The 20,515-nt window shown below is 61.1% G+C and overlaps 4 protein-coding genes across 10 annotated transcripts in view; 2 read left to right on the forward strand and 2 right to left on the reverse strand.

Annotated features, from left to right (window-relative positions):
* Nucleotides 1-6,981, forward strand: part of Ranbp3 (RAN binding protein 3) — a 46,702-nt gene extending 39,721 nt beyond the window's left edge. For 5 of the 7 annotated variants that reach the window (XM_063228763.1, XM_063228767.1, XM_063228762.1 and 2 more), the window contains 8 exons: nucleotides 633-736; nucleotides 989-1,067; nucleotides 1,723-1,825; nucleotides 2,076-2,200; nucleotides 3,602-3,722; nucleotides 4,872-5,014; nucleotides 5,513-5,690; nucleotides 5,773-6,981. In XM_063228763.1, the coding sequence (XP_063084833.1) occupies nucleotides 633-736; nucleotides 989-1,067; nucleotides 1,723-1,825; nucleotides 2,076-2,200; nucleotides 3,602-3,722; nucleotides 4,872-5,014; nucleotides 5,513-5,690; nucleotides 5,773-5,816 (897 nt within the window). In that variant the 3' untranslated portion in view covers nucleotides 5,817-6,981. The remainder of the gene's footprint in view (nucleotides 1-632; nucleotides 737-988; nucleotides 1,068-1,722; nucleotides 1,826-2,075; nucleotides 2,201-3,601; nucleotides 3,723-4,871; nucleotides 5,015-5,512; nucleotides 5,691-5,772) is intronic. The other 2 variants (XM_063228765.1, XM_063228768.1) reach the window with 1 other exon arrangement.
* Caps (calcyphosine) lies at nucleotides 6,909-8,485 on the reverse strand. The gene is made up of 5 exons (XM_004999356.4): nucleotides 8,220-8,485; nucleotides 8,032-8,136; nucleotides 7,780-7,957; nucleotides 7,467-7,673; nucleotides 6,909-7,391 (listed from the first exon to the last, which is right to left on the reverse strand). Exons 1-5 carry the CDS (start codon nucleotides 8,381-8,383, stop codon nucleotides 7,290-7,292), a joined length of 756 nt encoding a protein of 251 aa, XP_004999413.2. The 5' UTR covers nucleotides 8,384-8,485; the 3' UTR covers nucleotides 6,909-7,289.
* Nucleotides 8,486-9,755: 1,270 nt separating this feature from the next.
* On the reverse strand, nucleotides 9,756-13,610 carry Vmac (vimentin type intermediate filament associated coiled-coil protein). Its single transcript, XM_003461102.5, has 2 exons — nucleotides 13,362-13,610; nucleotides 9,756-11,718 (listed from the first exon to the last, which is right to left on the reverse strand). Exons 1-2 carry the CDS (start codon nucleotides 13,550-13,552, stop codon nucleotides 11,388-11,390), a joined length of 522 nt encoding a protein of 173 aa, XP_003461150.1. The 5' UTR covers nucleotides 13,553-13,610; the 3' UTR covers nucleotides 9,756-11,387.
* A 902-nt stretch (nucleotides 13,611-14,512) lies between these two features.
* Ndufa11 (NADH:ubiquinone oxidoreductase subunit A11) lies at nucleotides 14,513-20,492 on the forward strand. Its single transcript, XM_003461103.4, has 4 exons — nucleotides 14,513-14,705; nucleotides 19,602-19,694; nucleotides 19,811-19,933; nucleotides 20,330-20,492. Exons 1-4 carry the CDS (start codon nucleotides 14,609-14,611, stop codon nucleotides 20,440-20,442), a joined length of 426 nt encoding a protein of 141 aa, XP_003461151.1. The 5' UTR covers nucleotides 14,513-14,608; the 3' UTR covers nucleotides 20,443-20,492.
* Nucleotides 20,493-20,515: the final 23 nt, after the last annotated feature.

The raw sequence follows: 20,515 nt of genomic DNA on the forward strand, positions 1-20,515 counted from the left end.
TCCAGCTCGGGCTGCTCCAGCAGCTTGCTGCCGAGAAGCCACTTGGGTCTCTGAGCAGCGGTATCTGTGGCCAGTCTGGGACACGTGTGGCTATCGCAGCTGGGGAAGCCCCTGGCCTGGTGCACATGAAGGCCAGGGAGACTGCCCAGCACCCTGCAGGGCCCAGGACCCCTCCCTTCCCCGCTGGGGGAGCCTCTCACCCGCCTGCCCTGCGCCGGTTGCTGGCCAGAGCCCTCGTCCCCTGCAAGACATGCAGGATGGCTGCTGGGCTGGCCGTGCTTCTCCCCAAAGAGGCCCGTGTCTCAGACAGGCCAGAGGCGAGCATGCGTGGGCCCGGGGTGTCACCGTGGGCCCAGCTGCTCTGTGCGGATGGTCGCGTTGCTGCCTCCTTGGTAGTAGCTCAGGTGACCGTGCCCCTCCACCACCACCGCAGCTCAGGAGCGTGACACAGCCCCGGGGCCAGGTCTGTGACGGCCCTGTGCGAGATGCACCCCTGAGGTGCCCCTGGAGAGCTGCCGGCACCACGGTGGAAAGGCTCCCTGACGCTGCCGGCCGCAGCCCTGCCCCACTGCCCGCTGAGTGGCGGCTGCAGGCCGGGCCTGACGACCGAGCCCCTGTCATTCTGCTTTCAGCTAATGAACGAAAACATGGATGCCGCAGATGTGGAGAGCACGGGGCAGCCCAGCTCCGAAACACCAGCCGCCACCAACTATTTCCTGCAGTACATCAGCTCCAGGTGCGGGTCGGCTGGCCCGGGTCCTTCCGCCCCTCCTGGAGCCCCTTGGCCTGGGCTTGGGCACCTGGCGCCAGGAGGAGACTACCCTGCCCGGGACACACACAGCTCAGGCCGGCGGAGCGGGGCTGGGGCACCGCCTCTGCTCAGACAGGGTGCACAGCCCGGAGCCTCGGGCAGAGGGAGTCCGGCTGCCTGCTGCCCATGGTGCACGCCGCAGCCCTGTGCTCACCACGCATCTCCTCTCCTCCTCAGTGCAGAGAACTCAACCAACAGTGCCGATGCCTCCAGCAACAAGTTCGTGTTTGGTCAGAACATGAGCGAGCGCGTGCTGGTGAGTGGTCCCTTGGCACTGTCCTTGGTCAGGACACCTGCTGTGTGGCTGCCGCATGGCTGCCTGTGAAGTCAGGATCTCCCCCAGCAGCCGTCGGAGAAACACGGCCCCGCTCCCATCCTGCTTAAAGGTGGGCTGGGCCGGCTCCGGAGGCCGGGAGGCTTCCCGGGTAGCGGCCCTCACTGCCTCCACCGCAGTCCCTGGCTCCTCCTGTGAGTCCGTCTAGGGTGAGGCCGGTCATAGATCAGGGGCTTGCAGCCCAGGGGGACAGGGCCTCCATGTTCCCGGGCAGCGTAGCGCTGTCACTCTGGTGGGGAGGTGGCATCTGCCAGCAGACAGCGCTGCAGCTGCTCCAGCCTGCCGCTCCCTGGCCGAGGTGCGGGGTGCACGGGGGCCTGGCTTGCAGCGGGGCTCTGGCGGGGCTCAGGAGGCTGCGTCTCCCCCACCCCCGGGGCACGCCGCTGCTGCCCACTGCTTGTGGCCAGGCCGTCCTGCCCCCTGCTGCCCTCTACCTTCACCCTGCTCCCGAGCGCTCTGTGGGGCTCCCTCGGGGCATCCCCCAGCGCACTGCCCAGCTCGGGGCTCCTGTCCCGTGGGCTTCCCCAGCTGCACTGCTGGAGGCTTCTCCGCCCCACGTGCCTTGGTTTCCCCACAGAGCCCCCCCAAGTTGAACGAGGTCAGCTCAGATGCCAACAGGGAGAGCGCGGCTGCCGAGTCCGGGTCAGAGTCCTCCTCCCAGGAGGCCACCCCCGAGAAAGGTACGTCATGGTCACTGTACCTCGGGGGAGTCGCTGCAGACAGCGGGCTGACCAGGGGTGAGGGGCCCTGTGTCCATCTGTGGAACCCCCTGGGAGCAGTGGCTGGACGAGCAGGGCTTCGATCTCCTCAGGGAGGCGGCAGTGTGCTGCTCTGCCCCGCTGGACCACGCCAGCTCCCCGGGCTCCGGGACAGCAGGTCCCCAGGGGAGGTGCCCTCCCCCTCCCCGGGTACATAGGCAATCTCATTTAGCTGAGGACGTTTCAGAGTCCCTGGCCGAGTCTGCGGCCGCCTACACCAAGGCCACAGCGCGGAAGTGCCTGCTGGAGAAGGTGGAGGTCGTCACCGGCGAGGAGGCGGAGAGCAACGTGCTGCAGGTGGGCCGGCGCCAGCCCCCGCCTGTCCCCGCGGCCACTCCCTCCCCTCCTCCTTCCCTTCGCCCCAAGGACCCCGAGGCCCAGGGTCCTGAGCTCTGCGGAGCTGGGGTCCTAGAGCTCTGCCCTTTGTCCAACCCAGGCTGGCTTTTTTGTTTTGGTTTTTAAGGGAGGTTTTACGTTTTGTTTTATTTTGGTTTGGTTTGGTTTGTTTTTTGAGGCAGGGTCTCACTGTGCAACTCAGGCCGGCCTTGAGCTCACTGTGTGGCCCGGCTGGTCTCACACTCACAGTGATCCTCCTGCCTCAGCTCTGAGCGCCGGGATGACAGGTGTGCGCTGTCACCCTCAGCATCTGCGCTGGCCACTGGCGCAGGAGAAGTCGCACGTCTCCCCCGGGTCGCACACCGTCCCCATGGCGTGTTTCTGGTGCTTGTCCGGCAGCGCAGTGAAGGGACGGACGGGGCTCCTGCGTGCGCCTCACCCTCTGAAGTGAATCGCCCCGGGGCTTGGGGAACGGCAGAACCACCTGCCTCCAGCCTTCGGCGCAGCACACTGTGCCCGGAGCGGCCACCTCCTGGCCCTGCATTCCCGAGTCCACTTCGTGGCTCCGGACTTGCGCTTCCTGTCCGTGGAGCCCATGCTGTGTGTGCGCTGTGTCTGGCCACTGAGCACAGTGTCGTCAAGGTTCCTTTGTGCTGTGGTGTGTGTCACAGCCAGACTCCTTTCCTGCCTGCATGGGACGGACACTGCTGTGTGTCGTGCTGCAGCAGATGTTTGGCCCAGTGGCTCGGTGCCACCTGTGAAAGACACTGCTGCTGCTGGCACACATGTTTGGGCCGACACGTGCACTTCGCAGAGCTCGGCCCCTGGGCCACGTGGGGACCCCGTATGCCGCACCTCAAGGTTGCGAAGCTGTCTACAGCATGCTGGCCTTGTGCTGTCCCCCAGATATGCAGGGCATCCCCCCTGCACACAGTCCTACCTGGCTGTTCGGCCGTAGCCTTTGCCTATGGGTACGGGGTGGCGTGTCATCAGAGTTTGATCTGTTTCTGAAGTGTCGCCTTCTAGTGTCGATACAAGCACACACACTTGTAACCTCAACACCCGGGAGGCTGAGGCAGGAGGATCACTGCAAATTTGAGACCCGCCTGGACTACATAAGCAAACTCAAGGCCAGGCTGCGCTGCATGGCAGGCCCTGGCCTCAGAAACGAAACAGATGAGAAAGCCCACTGGCAAGCCGGCCGCCAGCGGCCCTGAGCTCCACACCTGCTGCCCCAAAGTGCTCTGAGCCCGGCTCCCGGGGGCCTGGGCTGGAGTTTGCCAGCCCCGGGCCCAGATGGGTAGATGGCGGCGCGGGGCACGGTCCCAGCAGGGCTCACCCGGGCCACCGTGTGCGTTTCAGATCCAGTGTAAGCTGTTCGTCTTCGACAAGACCTCACAGTCCTGGGTGGAGCGAGGCCGGGGGCTGCTCAGACTCAACGACATGGCGTCAGCCGACGATGGGACGTTACAGTCCCGGCTAGGTGAGTGCCGGGCTGGGCGGCCAGGTCGGAAGCACGAGGTGCTCGAGAGACCCGGGCACAGGCCAGGCCCCAGTGTCGGCCCCCAGGGTGGCCGGCCTGCTGCAGAGGAGGTGGCCGTGCCCGGGAGGGGCCGTGCGCGCCTCCTGCCCCTCTGCCACGCGGGCGCCCCGGGGCCCAGGCTCTCCCTGGAGACAGTGAGAGGCCCCGAGTGTCCGGGGCTTCCACGGCGACACTGCACGGCAGCGGACAGCTTACCCTCCACTCTGCTGGTGGCGGGCACTGAGGGCGTCCCCGGCATGTTTATTTACATGCTTCCTGAACCTACAATTGGGGCGCCTTATACGGGAGGCCTTATACGGACGTGGCCTCATTACAGCGAGTGCGCCCTGCACACGGGGAGAGCCGTGCGGAAGTGCTCCGCCCGGCCTGCAGAAACCTCCCGTTCCCCACTGCCCCCCAGACAGCTGGCGCCCACCTGGGGGTGTGCAGAGCCGAGGTCCCAGGGCCCTGCACTGTCCGCTGTCCTCAGCGCCATGACAGGGAGGTTTCTGCCTTCCTTCCTCAGAGACATGCAGACACCTGCGGGTCCTGGTGGGATGCAGGTGCCCCCACGGGCACCCTGTGTGCAGCCCGCTGCAGTGCTGCCCCTCCGTGCCCTTACTAGGTGTCACTAGGCTCCCTATCCCTTTGTGCTCCATCCTCGGAGGCGAGCATTCGGCCCGAGGACATGGACACGGGGTACCTAGACATCGGGCCCCTGGCAGGGTGACTTCTAACGGGGACTGCTGGGCCAGCGGGAAGATGGCTTCCGGCCATGTGCGTGGGCTGGGTGTGGACGGGCGTGTGGGGCAAGGCTGTCCCGTGTTGAGCCTCCCCGTGGTGTGCTGCCCTTGGGCAGCTCTGCCGCATCTTGGCAGGAGCTGTGAGCAGCAATGCTGCTCTCCCTTTGTCCCAAGACAGCAGGGGGTGTGGCCTGCGCTGGACACAGCCGGCGCCTGCCGGTGTGCTGTGCAGAGCAGGCCCCGTGAGCAGTGCCCGCTGCCTCCTCTCCCTTCCCGGGGCCCCCATGGTGCCTGCCGGTGTCTGGGCCACAGGGGTTCGGGCGCCCAGGCCAGCGCAGCCGAGCAGCCCTGCCGCTGCCCGTTGCAGTGATGCGGACCCAGGGGAGCCTGCGGCTGATCCTCAACACCAAGCTGTGGGCCCAGATGCAGATCGACAAGGCCAGCGAGAAGAGCATCCGCATCACGGCCATGGACACAGAGGACCAGGGCGTGAAGGTCTTCCTGATCTCGGTGAGCCCGCCGGGCAGGGCAGCAGAGTGCTGGCTGGGACAGTGGCAGGGTGGGCCGCTGGGGAAAGCGGGGCGCCCCCACCTGGAGGGGAGTTCATCGCTGTCGGGAGGGGCGGGTGGGGCCCTTGGCTGCTGATCCACACCGCAGGTCCCTCCGGGGCCCCCCGCCCCCCGGCTGTCCCCGGGTCTGCTCCATCGCCCTGCTGCCTCTCCTTCCCCTCCAGCTCCACCGCCGTCCGGTGTCCTGTGTGCCTGGTGGTGCGCTCAGGGCAAACAGGCCTGTGTGTGGTAACCCTGTCCCAGGTCATGTGGAGGGTGACAGCCACGTCATCCAGCACAGCCCTGTGTCCCGCCTCAGGCCTGTCCTGCCTGACCCAGTGCCCTGGGACCCTCCTGTCCCCCGGGTACCCTTTCCAGGAAGGGCAGCAGGCACCCGCAGTGGCAGTGGCAGGCAGAGTGTCCTTGAGGCCATACCGGCCCTCACTGCCCTGTCCCCCAGGCCAGCTCCAAGGACACTGGCCAGCTGTACGCGGCCCTGCACCACCGAATCCTGGCCTTGCGCAGCCGTGTGGAGCAGGAGCAGGAGGCCCAGGCCCCCGCGCCTGAGCCTGGAGCCCCTTCCAACGAGGACGACAGCGACGACGACCTGCTGGCCCCCTCGGGAGCCCCTGGAGCCAGTGAGTGGCTGGCGCTGCCCCGAGGGCCCAGGGTGGCCTAATGGCCAGCTGGTAGCCATAACAACATGCTGTGTCCCCACAGGTGCAAGTGAGGAAGGGGACGGGCAGGCGCCCGGGAGCACATAGCCGGCGGAGGTGCCCAAGAGGCTGCTGCTCTGGCCCTGTGGCCCGCCCTCCCCCAGGCAGCACGGGCGGAGTCCCAGCCTGGACCCCGGCCACCGGCCCGGCAGAGCCCCTCGGAGCTGCCCGGATGCGGCTTGGGACTTGAGACCTCATCATATTGATGAGCAGAGAGCGCTGTCCCCCCGCCCCGAATGGAAATGGCACATTAAGACTTGTCACGGCTTCTCACTGGGGCTGGAGACCTCCTTTCTTCACCTGCGTGTCGAGCCCCGGGCCTCCCCGCCACATGCCCTCCCTCCCAGGGGTCCCCGCCGCACCCCGGAACCCTCAGAGCGTCCACACTGGGCCCTGGACACTGTTTACTGCTCTCTCTGTTCCTGTTTCCCACCTTCTGATTCGGCGTTTATGTTCTACAGATCTTCCTTTTTTATGTCCAAAGGCTTTGGTTTGGTTTCTGGGCTTGTGACACTCGGGCAGGCACAGCCCTGGGCCCCACTCTGGCCCTGCCTCCTCCCAGCCGTCACGGGCACTGAGGGCCTGGCCTGGAGAGCGCCCCCGGAAGATCACGGGACTCGGGAGGGTCCCTAGGGTCCAAGTCACATGGCCCACCTGCTCCCGTGTGTGTTGGCCGCTGCTGGCCCAGCCCCGACATCGCCCCCGAACTGCTATGGACCTGGGACTGCCATGAGAGGCCGAGGGCCTGCCCCGGCCAGCAGGACAGCAGGCTTTTCCAGCATGCCATGCACGGGAGTGGGCACTGGCGCTTGGCCTGGCACCACAGGGTGGCCTCTGTGGCCACCCTGCCGACCAGGCCTCCGGGACAGCAGAGGAAATGGCCCGGCCTGGCCCCGCCCTGCCCCGCCCCGCCCTCAGGCAGAGAAGAGGCCTCGCCCCGCCCCGACTGTTCTCCCACACCCAGGGCCAGGGCCAGGGCCAGGGCCAGGGGGGCTTCGGCGCAATGCGGGCTACGCTGGCACTGCCCAGCCCCCAGCACGCCTGGGCCTGGGAAGACACCGCAGGCCACCCAGGAGATCCGGCCACACTTCTGCTTTAAGCCTTAGCCAGCTAGTGACAAGTGAAAGCAGACAATGCCCATGTGTTTTGGAACATTTCTGTAAGAGCGTCATATGAAATGTATTTGGGAACTACATTAAAACTTTTAACTAAACCTGGCCTCCCGCATGCTCCAGGGGCCTCGGGAAGTGAAGCGAGGGCCTGGCCAGGTGACCCCGTGGCCCCCAGCGGACCTCTGCCCAGACCTCCCGCCCGCCTGGCTCCCTGTGGGCTGTGGGGGCCGGGAAGGGAGGGCAGCGCCCCTGGGACTGGGCCCTGAGCCTCGCCTCGGTCCGGCCCAGCAGGAGACCTGGTCTGGCCGGTTCTTCAGCTCGCTGCCCAGCCCCCTCCCACTATGTCCCCTTGGGCTTTGCCCTGGGCCACCTGGGCAGATGGGGGCCCTGGAGGTCCTGGGCCTGCCAATCAGAGCCGCCAGGCACTGGTCACCATGGCCACGAACTCCTCGTCTGTGTCCACAGAGGCGCTGAGCCCACTGTAGTAGTCCTGGAATTCCGCCAAGGTGACCTGTGGGCACATGGGCATGAGGGGAGCTGTGCGCCTGGCCACCTCTGCAGGAAGGGCCACCGCGCAGCCTCTCACCTGCCCATCCTTGTCATGGGCATCGAAGTTGTCAAGAAAGCGGCACAGCACCTCCTCCTCGGTCCACTCCCCACTGCGCACCTTGGGGTGGCCGCGGCCACTATACACCCCACGGAGGTCATCCACAGTCACCACGCCATCCCCGCTGCGATCTAGCTTGGCAAAAGCAGCCGCCACCACTGCCTCCCGGGCCTGGGACATGGGGGGCTGGGGACAGAAGCCAGGAAATGACCTCAGCAGGTGCCTCTCATCTCAGGGATGGGTTCCGCCTCACTGACCTGGGTCCCCGGACACCCTCCAGTGACAGCCATACCCGCAGGGCCCGCAGGAACTCCTCCAGGTCCAGTGTCCCACTGCCATCACGGTCCCAGTTCCTACACACGGCCTCGGCCTCTGCTGGTGCCAGCACCAGCCCCAGCGCAACCAGGCCCCGCTGCAGCTCCGCCACGTCCAGGGCGCCACTCCCATCCCGATCCAGGCGGCGGAAGAACCTGCAGACGGGTGGGTGGCAACAGTCAGATGGCGTTTGGGGCACCAGAACCCTGGAGGTGCGCGGACTCCTCACCTGGCCAGGCCCTGGATGCCTGAAGGCCCCCGGGCTAGACACTGTGCTCGCAGCTTCTCCATGATGGCCTCCACGGTGTCCATGCTGGAACAGCGCCCTGGGCAGCTGGAGGGCAAGTCACAGGGACAGCCGCTCAGCCAGCCAGGGGGAGCCCCCGCCACCCCTGCACACAGCTCCCGCCTGCTCACCTGGCCAGTGTTGAGTGCAGTCCTGCTGGCTCGGCCCCACCCACGCTTTGCATCCTGTTGCCAAGATGGTTGCTAAGGAAGGTGGCCCTGGAGACGGGGAGGGGCCTGTGTCTGCCCACCCACAGCCCCGGGCTGGAGCCAGGCCCCAGCCAGGCCCGGGCCATGCAACCTGGGAGGAGGGTGCTTACAGCCCTGCAGGGCCAGCTTCCCCTGCAGACAGTCAGGCCCCTGCAGCTGCTGTGTGACCAGGGCAGGTTCCCTTCCCTCTGTGCTTCACAGACTGGCTCAGAAGGGCTCCAGGCAGCCCGGCTTCTGGCCCAGGCCTGTATGCAGTAGAGGGAGGTTGTCAGATTCCTGGGATGCCAAGCCAGGAGCCTGCCAGTTCCAGGAGACCAGTGACATGATTCACTGTGACAAAAGCTGCTTCTGGTGCGTTTAGGAGCCAGTCGTGGTGGTGTCACTCGGGTCTTCTGATTGCTTTTCAGCCCTCAAACATCGCTCCTCAGCTCAGCACAGGGCAGCAGCCTTCAGCCCTGATGCAGCCCGGAGAAACCAAGGCCCGCGTCCCAGAAGGCCTTTGGCGGGAAGGTGGGACATAGAGCATCGCCCAGGACTTCAGGCCAGGCCCCGGGCTCACCTGGTAGTGTGTGCAGGGGCCGGTCTGGGGCAAGCGGGGGCCAGGACGCCTGTCCAAACGTGTGCGGTCCTGTCACGTTGCCAGAAGCTCCAGTGACGTTCTGCTGTGCACATTCCGATGGCTTACGGCGACCCAAAAACATAGAGTAGGCAGAGAAATCCTGCATTGTTTGATTTTGCTTTTTGCTTTGGTTTGTTTGAGGTTCGGAGTGGGAACCCAGGGCCTCCGCTGGGGGCCCAGCGCTCACCACGGAGCAGCACCCTCTGCCCACTGTGGCTCTGCAATGAGTCAAATGTGGCCATTGCTCTTTTTCTGTGGAAAAATGTAAACTACTACAGCTGGGGGCTGGCTTGGTGGTGGAGCAGCTGGGGGTTGGGGGCTGGCTCGGTTGGCGAGCGCTTCTCTAGCGTGTGTGAAGCCCTGGTGTGAGTCCCAGCACCACCAAGATAAAGAGTAAATGACACAACAACCAGTCACGATTTTTGTTTGGTTTCGTTTGCAGGACGGGGGCTGAAACCCGGCCGCTACAACCCCAGGCCTTTTGTGTATTTTTTGACACAGTCTCACTAAATTGCCAGGGCTGGAGGATCTTGAGTTCAAGGCTGGCCTGGGCTACAGAGTGAGATTCTGTCTCAAAAGAAAAAAAAAATTTTTTCCCCCAAGTTACCTCCATAAAACTGCAAGCACTCCTAGCCCTCTAGACCGGGAGAATGATTTTACCTCACTGGCCTCAGTTTCCCTGGCTGTCAAGGGAATGGTGCCTGCATCCACTTGCAGCTACGAAGATCGAATACAACAGCATGCACAGCCTGCCTGGAAGTCAACCTCAGGTCTCCAGGGCCCAGCAGGGAGCACGCACAACATAGCCGGGCACCAGAAAGAAAGAACCAAGAGCCCAGGCCAAGAAATGGTGCAGTTTATTCTCAAGCACAGACAGGCCCCAGCCGGCCTCCCCTCTGTACAAACAGAGCCCCCCTTTATTCATCTGGAGGACGAACTGGGACTGCTGTCACCGCTCGAGAGGTGACTGTTAGACGGCACTGTTAATGTTAGGTTCCAAGGTCTCTGGGTGGCCACCACCCTTTCCGGTGGCAGGAGACTCTGCCCTGGTGGGTCCTGGCCTGATAAAAAGCAAAGTACCTTCAATGTCCCGCCAGGAGGAGCAGCACAGAAACAAGGGATTAAAAATAGGCTATAAAAACAGCTGCTCGCTACACAAAGGCAGATACCCTAGGGGGAAGGGGCCCCTGGCTTGCTTTGAGCCACAGACCCATCCCTTCCTCCTGGGACTTCCGGGGCACCTAAGGCACTGGTGACAGGGAAACTAGACAAAAATCCCTGCCCTGAAGGAGGTTCCCTTCCTGAGATGGGACAGGAAGAATTCCACAAGGAAAACAAAGGAGAATAAGTGACCTGGTTAGGGGCGGCCTCTGACAGAAATGGCATTTGAGCAGAGACCTGAGTGACAGTCACATGGGAATCAGGGGGAAAGCATGCCAGGCCGAGAAAAAGCAGTGCAATGGCCCTGGGGCAGGATGCCACCAGGGGAAGGTTAAAGGCTGCTTGCTTCTTCCTGAGCAGTCTGGCAGCCAGCATCTCTCACCAGCCTGGTCTTTGGGATCAAAGGCTGAGGGAAGGATGAAGTTAGGGAATTTAGATCTAGCATGAAAGATTTAAGGCGCTGGGGATTTAGCTCAGTGGCTCACAAGCTTGCCTGGTAAGTGCAAGGTCATGAGTTTGATCCCTGGTACCAAAAAAAAAAAAAAAAAAAAAAATGCTATGTGGGTTAAGGCTTGTGGTCTGGGCTAAAAAAAAGAAAAATGAAAAGAAAGTTTAGCCCTGGGGTGTAGGATGATCCAGAATGAAAAGGATCAAGACAAGGACTGGGTCAAGGACTGGGCACAGTGCTGCGTGCACTGGGAGCCTGAGGCAAGAGGCTCTCGAGCTCGGTGAGTTCAAGGCCAGCCCGAACAACATAGCGGGACTCTGTCTCAATAAACAACAAAAAGAATCAAAGAAAGGCAAAAACAGGAGACAAGCTCAAGTCCTGTGGGACTCCCTGTCCCCGGCCCTACCACATGTATCACCAGAAGCCTCTGGGGTGCAGACCCTTAGCCAGGGGGCACTGAGGTTATAGGCACCCTGGCTAACGCGGGGGCCCAGCCTGGGCTCAGATCAGGCAAAGCCAGCCAGGTCTCAAGCCAGAATCCTGATCCGGCCAAGTACTGCCAGCTTTCCCAAAGGAAGTGGGGTTCAAAATTTCATTCCCTTCGCAGCCTGTCTGAGGGAAACATCTGCATGTGTTTGAAAACTTGGGGATCAGGGACACAGCTTCAGCGGCATGGCACTTGCCTGACAAGCACAAGGTCCTGAGTTTGATTCCTGATACCAAAAGAAAAGAAGAAGAAAACTCGGCCCTTTTAACTTCTTGTGCTGCTTGGCTAAGCTCAAGGCTCTGCCCTGGGGTCCCCCAGTGGATGGAAGCCCCCAAAGGACTGTCTGCTTTCGGTCTGCAGTCTATGCTCCGGGGCTCACACTGTGGTCCCGAACACTGCAGGCTCCAGGTGATCCTCCTCCTCCCCTTCCTCCTCCTCCTCGGCAGTGCTGTTGGTGAGGGGTGGACCCGGCCCGGCAGGAAGCAGATGGCCTGGTACACCGTCCGGCAAGGGCCCCAGATGCTCAGCCTCGGTCAGCGCAGCCAGCAGTGCGGCCAAGGGTGGCTGCTGCTGACAGATGTCCTGCAGCAGCTTGGCTCGGGGCTGCAGCTGCATGATGAGCTCCTCTCTCTGGCGCACAGCAGCCTGCAGGCTGTGGATGGCGGCCTTGGATGTCTGGAGTTGCTCCTGGAGAGCTGAGATCTCACTGGCCGGAAGACAAAACGGCAGTTACTGCACGGGGAGTGGGGGCATGGGGCGGGCGCCTCCCTGCTCCTGACTTTCCGGAGGAACCCATCACTGCCTCAGGGCCACCCCTTGTTATGGGCTGCATGTGTCTCCCCCACATTCCTAGCCTGAAACCCTAACTTCCCTCCTCCCCCACAGGAGGGTATATGGAGACGGAGCTTGTGGGAGGTGAGGGTGGGGCCCCCAGGTGCAATCAGTGTCCTTTTATTTATTTATTTTTTAACTTTTTATCGGTACCAGGGATTGAACTCACGACCACCTGCTTGCAAGGCAGGTGCTTATGTCTCTGAGCTAAATCCCCAGCCCCAATCAGTGTCCTTTTAAAATCTGACACCAAGCCAGGTGAGATGGCACATGTCTGGAACCTCAGGAGGCTGAAACAGGAGGACTGCAAGTTAGAGGCCAGCCTGGACAACTTAGTAAGACTCTGTCTCAAAATAAAGAAGGGTGTAGCTCGGTGGACCATGTGCTAGGTAGCACGCTTGCCTAGCACATGTAAGGCCCTGGGTTTAATTCCTTGCAAAAGAAAAGGAGGGGAGAAAGGGGAGGGAGAGGAGGAAAGGAGGGAGGGAGGGATCAGGAAGAGAAGAAGAAGGTGGCAGTCTGCACACGAGGAAGATGGCCTGCTCAGAACCTCAGCCCACAGACTCCAGAACTGTGGGGACACTGCCTGGCCTTCAGGCCGCCCTGCTGAGGCATCCCGGATGTAGCCCAAGTTAAGGCAGCTCGGCACTCCCCTCTCCTTCACAGGCCTGCTTCCCTGGCCTCTCTGCCACCTGTCCTTAGCTGGCTCCATCACAGTCTTGGTGTCCCGTGACAGAAGCACAACGGTGAGGTGCCTGCCTCCTAGGAATGTGCTCCAGTAGCCAGCGGTCAGCACCTGCCACTGGACAGGTGCTCAGTAAAGATGAATACAAAGTCCAGTTGGCTGGCTCCCACAGAGATGTTCTTCACCAACCTCACTCCTTCCTGGGTATTTGTCTCATCCCTTTCAATTCTTAACTGTCACAGGAATTCTTCAAAAATGCTGATATTCAAGAGTTCAGCTCAGCGGCACAAGCGCCTCCCTGGCAAGTATGAGATTGTTGAGTTCCATCCTCCGTACCCCTCCCAAAAATGCTGATATGTACGCAGTGCCATGGATCATGTCTGTAATCCCAGTACTCTGGGAGGCTGAGGCAGTCACATGACAAATTCCACCCCCCACCCCCACCCCGGGCAATTTGGCTAGTTAGCAACACCCTGTCTGGATGGGGGGAGGCTGGCACGCAGCTCAATGCAAAGGCCTTTTTTTTTTTTTTTTAAATCCCCAGCAACCATTGCAATGGCCTTTGGGTCCATCCCCAGTTAAACAAACAAGCAAAAACTGCCCGATAGGATCACATCTTGATGCTCCTAATGCCTATGCGGTGGGCACCGCTTGCTACCAGCTAATTACCCGTTGGAAGTTAGAAATCCGCACTTGTGTTCTTTCCCTTAACTTCCTAATTCCTGCTTGTTTTTGCTTTGATTCTTCCCAGGGGTCCCCTGCCCTTCCTCCCTTCCCCGTCTCAGCTCCGCCTCTCCCATCGCCTGGACTCCACCTGGCCGCACAGGCCTCACCGGTCCTTGGCGCGGCCCAGCTCGTCCAGGGCGGCGCGCAGCAGCTGGTCGTGACGGGCCAGACGCTCGGCCTGGGCGCGGACCGTGCGCTCCGCTGCGTCCAGCCGCGCCTCTAGTTCCGCCGCGCGCCGGTGCACGGCCGCCAGGTGCGCGTTCGCTTCACGGATCTGCAGGGCGGGCGGCGCAGACATGGCCCCCTCCGTGGTCCAGGCCCGGCCACACCCCTGTACCGCCCGGAACTGGCAAGGCTCCACCCCCAAACTGGCCACGGGCCGCGAGAGCTCGGCCTCATTGGTTGCACTCCTGGATAAGCCCCGCCCAAAGGCTAGGCTGCGCTCTCTTTGAAACTCCGCCCTAAACTCGGCCTAACGCCAAGATTGGTCAATATCTTGACAGGCCACGCCCGCATTTGGCTTTATCATTCAGTTCCTAGCTCTTCAAGGACTCAGGATTGGTCACCTTCTAGACGAACCCCGCCTTGCATAGAAACTAACACCAGAATTGGCCGCGACCTCTCGGAATAAGCATGACCACGCCCACTGAAGCCTGCTGTTGTGCTCTTGGATCTACCTGATTGGCTAAATTCTTCTGAGGCTCAGTGCGACGTACGGTCACGCCCCTTAGAGAAACCTACAGCCCTCAATTGGTCAAGTTTCTGTCAGACACTATGATTTAGGTCACACCCCCAAAGTCAAGGACCTACTTCGGTCATGCGCCTAAGTCAAGGACCTACTTTATCCGACTCTGGGTTTGGAGCTGGTCCCGCTAATATTCTAGCACTGCGATTGGTCACTGTCCCATTGAACCCTGTCCCTGATTCTAGCCACACCCCAAAATAGTGGCACGCGGGTCTAACTCCAATTCCGGAATGGGCCATAGAACGTGACGGCATCCTTCCAAGCCCCGCCCCACAATGATGTCCCCACCCCTCCTGTCAACTGGAGTATCGCCTCGCGCCTTATTCTGTGCATAAGGGTAGGCCTGAGTGGCACTTGTCAGCCATCTTTGGTAATCAAATTATCGCTAACCTAAGACCTCCTGAGCTGATCACTGGCTCCCCAGCCCCAGCGCCTGCGCGATTGTGTCCTTTGTCCGCGGTGCTCAATAAAGTTGCGCGCTTGTTGCCAACCCTGCGCTCCAAGAGGCTGCGCGCGCCGTCCCGGAAGTCTCGCGAGAGTCGGAGGCGGGCTGCCCTTGGGAGCGTGATACCGGCGGGTCCCGCAGAGCGGGGTAGCGGCTGAGCCGCCATGGCAAAGAGACTTTTCCATCTATACGCGGACATCCCGGACGGCACCGACTGCCACCGCAAGGCCTACGCTAGCACCGCTATCGGCGGCGCCGTGGGTGAGCCCCGGCCGGGCTTGGAGGGCGGAGGGCGCGTGGAGGTCGCCTGGTCAGTGGCGCCGGCCCGCGCGGGTCACGGGGCGGAGAATGTCGCCAGGTCGCGCGAGGGTTAATCGGGTGTCTGGACGGCCGCGAAGTCGCGTGTGTATGAGGTGGACGCGGCGGTGGGTTCGCGATTCAGGTGATCCGGGTCCCCCGAGGCCAGACAGGGTCCTGGGGGGGGGGTTCTGGGGGGAGGCGTGGAGGGATCCCCATGGGTGGGGTAACTTTGCGGTTACTTGGGGAATCGATGTTAGGTTGCCTGGACAGGGTCTAAACAAGTCCGAGAATTTTGGGATGCGAATAGATCTTTTTAGTGCCAAGCGGAGGAGAATGGTCCTTCATTTCGCCCACCAGGAGGATTCTTGATCGGGTGGGTCAGGATCTGCTAGGGTACCCTGGGGGGAAGCGGGTTGTGAGGGGACCCACAGCTGTGGCGTGCTCCTGCAGGGAAACCCCGGAGTCTCCCCTTTCCAGTCTTAGCGTGTTTCACAGGCGTGGTCCCCTTTAATTCTCCATCCCACGGGAAGTGAAAGGGATGTCTTGATTTTTTGAATTGCGTTTTGATTTATTTGGGGAGTGATTGCTTGTTCGTTTTCATTTTGGGGGTACAGGATATTGAACTCAGTAGTACTGAGCTACAACCCCATCCCGTTTTTATTTTGTATTTTGAATCAAGTTTTCACTAAGTTGCAAGTTGTCCTGGCTGAGCACCAGCTTGAGATCCTTCTGCCTCAGCCTTCTGGATTCCAGGTGTTGTGACCACCCACATCTAGAAGGGCTGGGCTTAGCTGCCTCCATATCTCCAGCTGAAAGGGGGTTTGGAAGGAACTAAATCTTATCCAGGAGGCGTCTGGTAGTGGTTGCTACCATTTTCTCCATTTTTAGTAAGATTGACATGATTATCTTCTCTAGGTGGGACTGAAGGGCAGCTACCCCTGAGTCACGTGAACCCTGGCTCCTGACCTGTCCCTTGAGGTCTGGGGCCAGCACTGCTCCTCAGGGAACTAACATGGGGTCGTAAGGGGACATGGCTGAGGAACTGTCCCAGGGCAGTGGGATCCCTGAGTTGCTGAGAGAGTCTGGGGTGTGAGATGGGGCATCGTTTGGGCCGCTGGAGAGCACTTGGGATGCACTGGAAGGCCCATTGGTGTTGGGACCCGTGGAGGTGGGGGTGTCACTGTAGGGGAAGCTATTCTGACAGTTGTTTTTTTGTTTGTGTCTCAGAATCAAACTCAGGACCTTGCACTTGCCAGGCAGATGCTTATGCCGCTGAGCTGTATCCCCCGGCCCTGACAGTTGTTTTTAGCAGTCCTGATTGTTGGACTCCATGTAGTACCACTGAGCGACAACCCGTGTGTCTTATTTTTTGAGATGGGGGTACCAGTAAGTTGCAGAGGCTGATCTGGAACTCAGGGTCCTCTTGCTTCAGCCTTCTGAGTAGCGGTGATCGCAGGCGTGCTCAGCTTCTGGCAGATTCTCAGGGGAAATCTGGGTGTAGAGATGAGCAGGAGCATCTGAGCTCTGCCTGCATGCGTGCGCCACGGGGTGGGCTGAGCGTAGGCAGGGAGGCTGTTGGGGAAACTGAGCCAGTGTGAGCTGACCTTTGCCAAGTGAGGGACCTCTTGGGGCAGGTGCTGCAGTGTCTTTGAGGGGCTGGATAAGGACGCTTTGCCAGAGAGGAGTAGGTGAGGAAGTCAGATTAGGGATGATGCTTGGCTTGCCAGTGGCCCTCCCCTGCCAGGCACCCCCTTTGTGCCCAGCTTCCCTGGGGTGGGGGCGTGGCTGGCAGGAAGCCTCCTAGGATTCTGCCCTCTAGGATTCTGGGCCCTGTGGTCACATGGTTTCTGTGGGTGCCCCATGGGTGCCTTGTAGGCGCACAGTGGACGTGTGGGATGGATGGATGGGTGGGTTTCTTTTATTTTATTTATTTCTTGTCTTTTTGAGGCAGGATCTCTCTTGCAGTTCAGGCAGCCTTGAGCTCACTTTGTAGCCCAGGCTGGTCTCGAACTCGCAACAATCCTCCTGCCTCAGCCTCCCAGGTGCTGGGATGACAGGCATGTGCCACCATGCCAGGCTCTGGATGGGTTTCTTTGGGGCACAGGAACTTTGTGTCTTGTGGGCCCATGGCTACTGTTTTGGTTTGTTTTGCTTTTTGTCTTACCAGAAGGGGAAATATTTATTGCACTCAATTCTAGTGTACTTGTTCTAAACTGCTTGCTTAGAAACAGTCACAAGAGCCAGATTTGGTTGAGATTTGGAGCCACCTTTAATCCTGCCACTCAGGAGGCTGAAGCAGAAGGAATCAGTGTGAGTTCAGGACCAGCCTGGGCTACAGAGTGAGACTCTACCTCAGAAAACAAGTCACGGTGGCCAGGGATATGGCTCAGTGGCACAGGCAGCTGCATGGCAAACGCAAGCTCGTGAGTTGATTCTTGGTACCAAAAAAAAGTTGTAAGGAGGGAAATGTGTGCTCTGGAAGCTGGAGTTTAATAACGTGGCGGCAGTCAGTGCCCTGCCGTGTCCAGAGCTTGCTGCAGCCTGACGGCTTCTCAGCGCCCCGTCGGCTGCAGTGGCTCCGTGCATCTCACTGTGTATCTCATTCATCCACTTCCTTTTCTTGCTAAAGGGAAAAGGAGGCAAGGGACAGGCCGTGACGTAAGATCAGATTTGTCCTCGGCTTCCTCAAACTTGATAGAGCAGGAGGGCCTCCCACGGCGGAATGTAAACACAGTTGCAGGCTTCGAAATGGCACAGGCAGCTGTTGTGTAGTTGCTGTCCTTGAACCCACTCTGTAAGCACAGGCTGGCCTCTGCCTGCTGGAGACCCTCCTGCCTCTGCCTCCCGAGTGCTGGGATTACCGGAGTGCGCCCCACGCCCGGCCCGTATGGGTGCAGTGTGTTCCTGTGCATCATATGTTTGCTTTTTTTTTTCCCGTTCCTCTCCCTTCCCTTCTATCCCTCTTTATTTATAAAAGCTTTGTCTTCCATCTTTTTCTTCTATTCTTTTTTTTTCGTTCTTTCCTTTCCCCCTTATCTATCCCTATTTTATCATTCTTATTTTTTGTACAAGGATTCAAATTCATCCCTACTTTAGAGACGCCCTAGCTGACCAGGTGTGGCGGCACATGCCTGTGCACAGCCCTGCATTCTGAGAAGCTGAGGCAGGAGATCGCCAGTTTATAATAAACAGGCAATTCAGTGAGACCATTGTCAAAATCAAAAAGGCCTGAGGTGTAGCTCAGTGAGGGTGCCATCCTGTCACTGAAAGAAAAGCACCAAACCAAACCCACTGGATCGGGGAGCAGGTCCTGCTCACCCGTGGCCAGCGCTGTGGGTTGACTTGAGACCTGGCAGGATGCCAGCGTGTGCGGGCCTGGAGCACCATCACCACAGTGCCAGCCGGGGCGGGACCCGGGCTGGCTTCAGGAGGGCTGCGCAGCCCCAGACCAGGCAGTGGCCTCAGGGTACAGATGGTGACAGCAGCAGCAGCAGCTATGGATGCGCCAGTGCAGGGGGCTGGGGGGCAGCAGGGCCAGAGTGCCTGGGGAGGGGCTGCTGGGGTGGGGCACTGTCTTTGGCTTCAAAGGAGAATCAGGGGCTGGGGGCAGGGACGCGTGCAGCCCTGTCCCGTGTGCTCTGTGGTCCCCGGCCGGCCGGGACTGCTGGTCTGGCGTGGGGTCAGGAAGGTTCGCTCCAGGCCTCGCTCTAACCGGGTCCCAGAGCTGTCATTCAATCCAGAAAGTGGGGAGCATTCCCGGACCCGATGACCCGCCCAGCCTGTGATCAGAACCCACTGGGTCCTACGTGGAACCGACTGTCCCTGTCATTAAGAACCATAAACAAGGGCTGGGGACTTAGCTCAGTGGCATAAGCGTCTGCCTGATAAATGCAAGGTCATGAGTTCGATTTCTGGTACCAAAAAAAAAATGCACAGGCACGAGGTGGCACACACGTGTGATCGCGTCACCCTGGACCCTGACAGGAGGGTCCTGATTTTAAGCCCCGCGTGGACTACTTCTCAAAACACCAGTCTCAAAAAGGAGGGTAGCGTGGGTGAGGGCCGCAGCCCTGCGGTAAAGCTCCGGGAGGTTTGCTCCCCAGTAACAGGAGGAAAAGAGAAAGACCCTGACCAGCTGGGGTGCCCGTGAGCCTCACTGTGGCTGGCTGGGGCGGGTCCGCGCGCGGCCCTCGTGGTGGTGCACTGTCCCAGCACTCTGGGAGGCGGAGAAAGGGGGGTCTCAAGTTCAAGCTCAGCCTGGACAACTTCTGGGACACAGCTCTGTGCGGAGTCCCTGGGTTCATTCTCTGGCCCTGCACAGAGGGATGCACAGCGGGCTGAGGGCTCCGCTCAGTGCCTGCAGAGTCCGGTCCAGGGCTGGGAGGGACAGAAGCAAACAAAGCAGAGCTGTTGGTCGCAGAGGCCCAGCTCGGGTGGTGAGGGCCTCAGGCCTGAACTCTCCCTGTGGTCTCCTGGGCTCCGGGGGGCCGTGCTGGGCCACGTCGGGGCACTCACCTGGGGGTCCTGTCGGGAGCCCGAGTCCTCTGTGGGAGGACCGGAGACAGCACCCCAGGGCTGCCTTTGCTGGGGTACAGTGTGTCAGAGCCAGTGTCCACCAGAGGAAAAGCTGGGCCAGGGCCGCGCGGGTGTTGGCCAGGCCAGCCAGGTGCGAGGGATGTGCCCGGGACAAGGCCTGTGGGGCTGCAGGGCACCGCCACGGGACCTGTGGGTGCTCCTGTTCCGGCCTTGAAGGAGGGGGGACCCTGCAGCTCGCAGCCATGGGGCTGGGCGTTGGGTGGACACAGCCACGGCAGCCCGAGGCTGGGACCTGAGCAGCCATCGTCCTCTGTCTCGCAGGCCTGGTCACCTCCGCTTACAGCCTCGCACACTGGCCCTCGGGCTCCGTCCTCGAAGGAGTGACCAGGGCCGGACGGTACACATTCACCGCAGGTGAGCCTGGGGCGGGGCGGGGGTGGTTCCTGGCCCTGTACAGGTCCCGCCATGTCCCAGCCTGGCCATGGAGACGGGGTGAGGGCCAGACTCAGTGCCCCTCCGCATGCCCACAGCCACCATCGGGGCTGTGTTCGGCCTGACCTCCTGCCTCAGTGCCCAAGTCCGGGAGAAGCCTGATGACCCCCTGAACTACTTCCTCGGAGGCTGCGCCGGGGGCCTGACGTTGGGCGCGCGCAGTGAGTGCCCACCTGCCCCTCACCCCTCGTCGTGCTGGGCTCCATCCTGCCCCAGGGCCTTTGCCTGCACCGTGTCCTCTGCCCTCAGTGCTAGCCTTGGTAGTCCAGGTCTGATTGGGCCCTGGAAGGGTGAGCACACCAGCCTGGTGGCCGGGGAGGGGCTGAGAGGCCGCTGTGGCCTTTCCTGGGCTGGACCCAGGCAGGCTGGACTGCCATTGCAGAGGGGCCAAGACATGGCCGTCCTGGTATGCCTCAGTTTCTCCATCTCTAAAGCCCAGAGGCAGTTTGAGCAGTTTACCTTCCCAGAAGCACAGCTCTGACCCAGTCAGTCGAAGTTCAGGGATGGGGCTCCCCCTCTCCACTTTAAGGGCCTGACACTCCGTCCCTCATCCATAGTGCACAGCTACGGGATCGCCGCGGGCGGCTGCGTGTGCATGGGCACGGCGGCCGCGCTCGTCAAGATGGGCCAGCTGGAGGGATGGGAGGTCTTTGCGCAACCCAAGGTGTAGCCCTGCCACCTCCCGGCCGGCCTGGAATAAACCCTGTGTGTGTGACAGTGTCCTAGCGTGCTCTGGGCTGGTC

Source organism: Cavia porcellus, unplaced genomic scaffold, assembly GCF_034190915.1.
Source record: "Cavia porcellus strain 051 isolate PalLab524CR breed Dunkin Hartley unplaced genomic scaffold, mCavPor4.1 scaffold_17, whole genome shotgun sequence".
Lineage (NCBI taxonomy): Eukaryota > Metazoa > Chordata > Mammalia > Rodentia > Caviidae > Cavia > Cavia porcellus.

What these genes read in the sequence shown, in the direction of transcription:
- Caps (XM_004999356.4), bottom strand. Translation starts at nt 8,383, where the DNA reads ATGGCCCGGGCCTGGCTGGGGCCTGGCTCCAGCCCGGGGCTGTGGGTG. An exon ending in GGCATCCAGGGCCTGGCCAG is followed by an intron (nt 7,958 to 8,031) that starts GTGAGGAGTCCG and finishes ACCCGTCTGCAG; the next exon opens with GTTCTTCCGCCGCCTGGATC. An exon ending in AGTTCCTGCGGGCCCTGCGG is followed by an intron (nt 7,674 to 7,779) that starts GTATGGCTGTCA and finishes TTCTGTCCCCAG; the next exon opens with CCCCCCATGTCCCAGGCCCG.
- Vmac (XM_003461102.5), bottom strand. Translation starts at nt 13,552, where the DNA reads ATGTCTGCGCCGCCCGCCCTGCAGATCCGTGAAGCGAACGCGCACCTG. An exon ending in CTGGGCCGCGCCAAGGACCG is followed by an intron (nt 11,719 to 13,361) that starts GTGAGGCCTGTG and finishes TCTTCCGGCCAG; the next exon opens with TGAGATCTCAGCTCTCCAGG.
- Ndufa11 (XM_003461103.4), top strand. Translation starts at nt 14,609, where the DNA reads ATGGCAAAGAGACTTTTCCATCTATACGCGGACATCCCGGACGGCACC. An exon ending in CGCTATCGGCGGCGCCGTGG is followed by an intron (nt 14,706 to 19,601) that starts GTGAGCCCCGGC and finishes TCTGTCTCGCAG; the next exon opens with GCCTGGTCACCTCCGCTTAC. An exon ending in CCTGACGTTGGGCGCGCGCA is followed by an intron (nt 19,934 to 20,329) that starts GTGAGTGCCCAC and finishes CCTCATCCATAG; the next exon opens with TGCACAGCTACGGGATCGCC.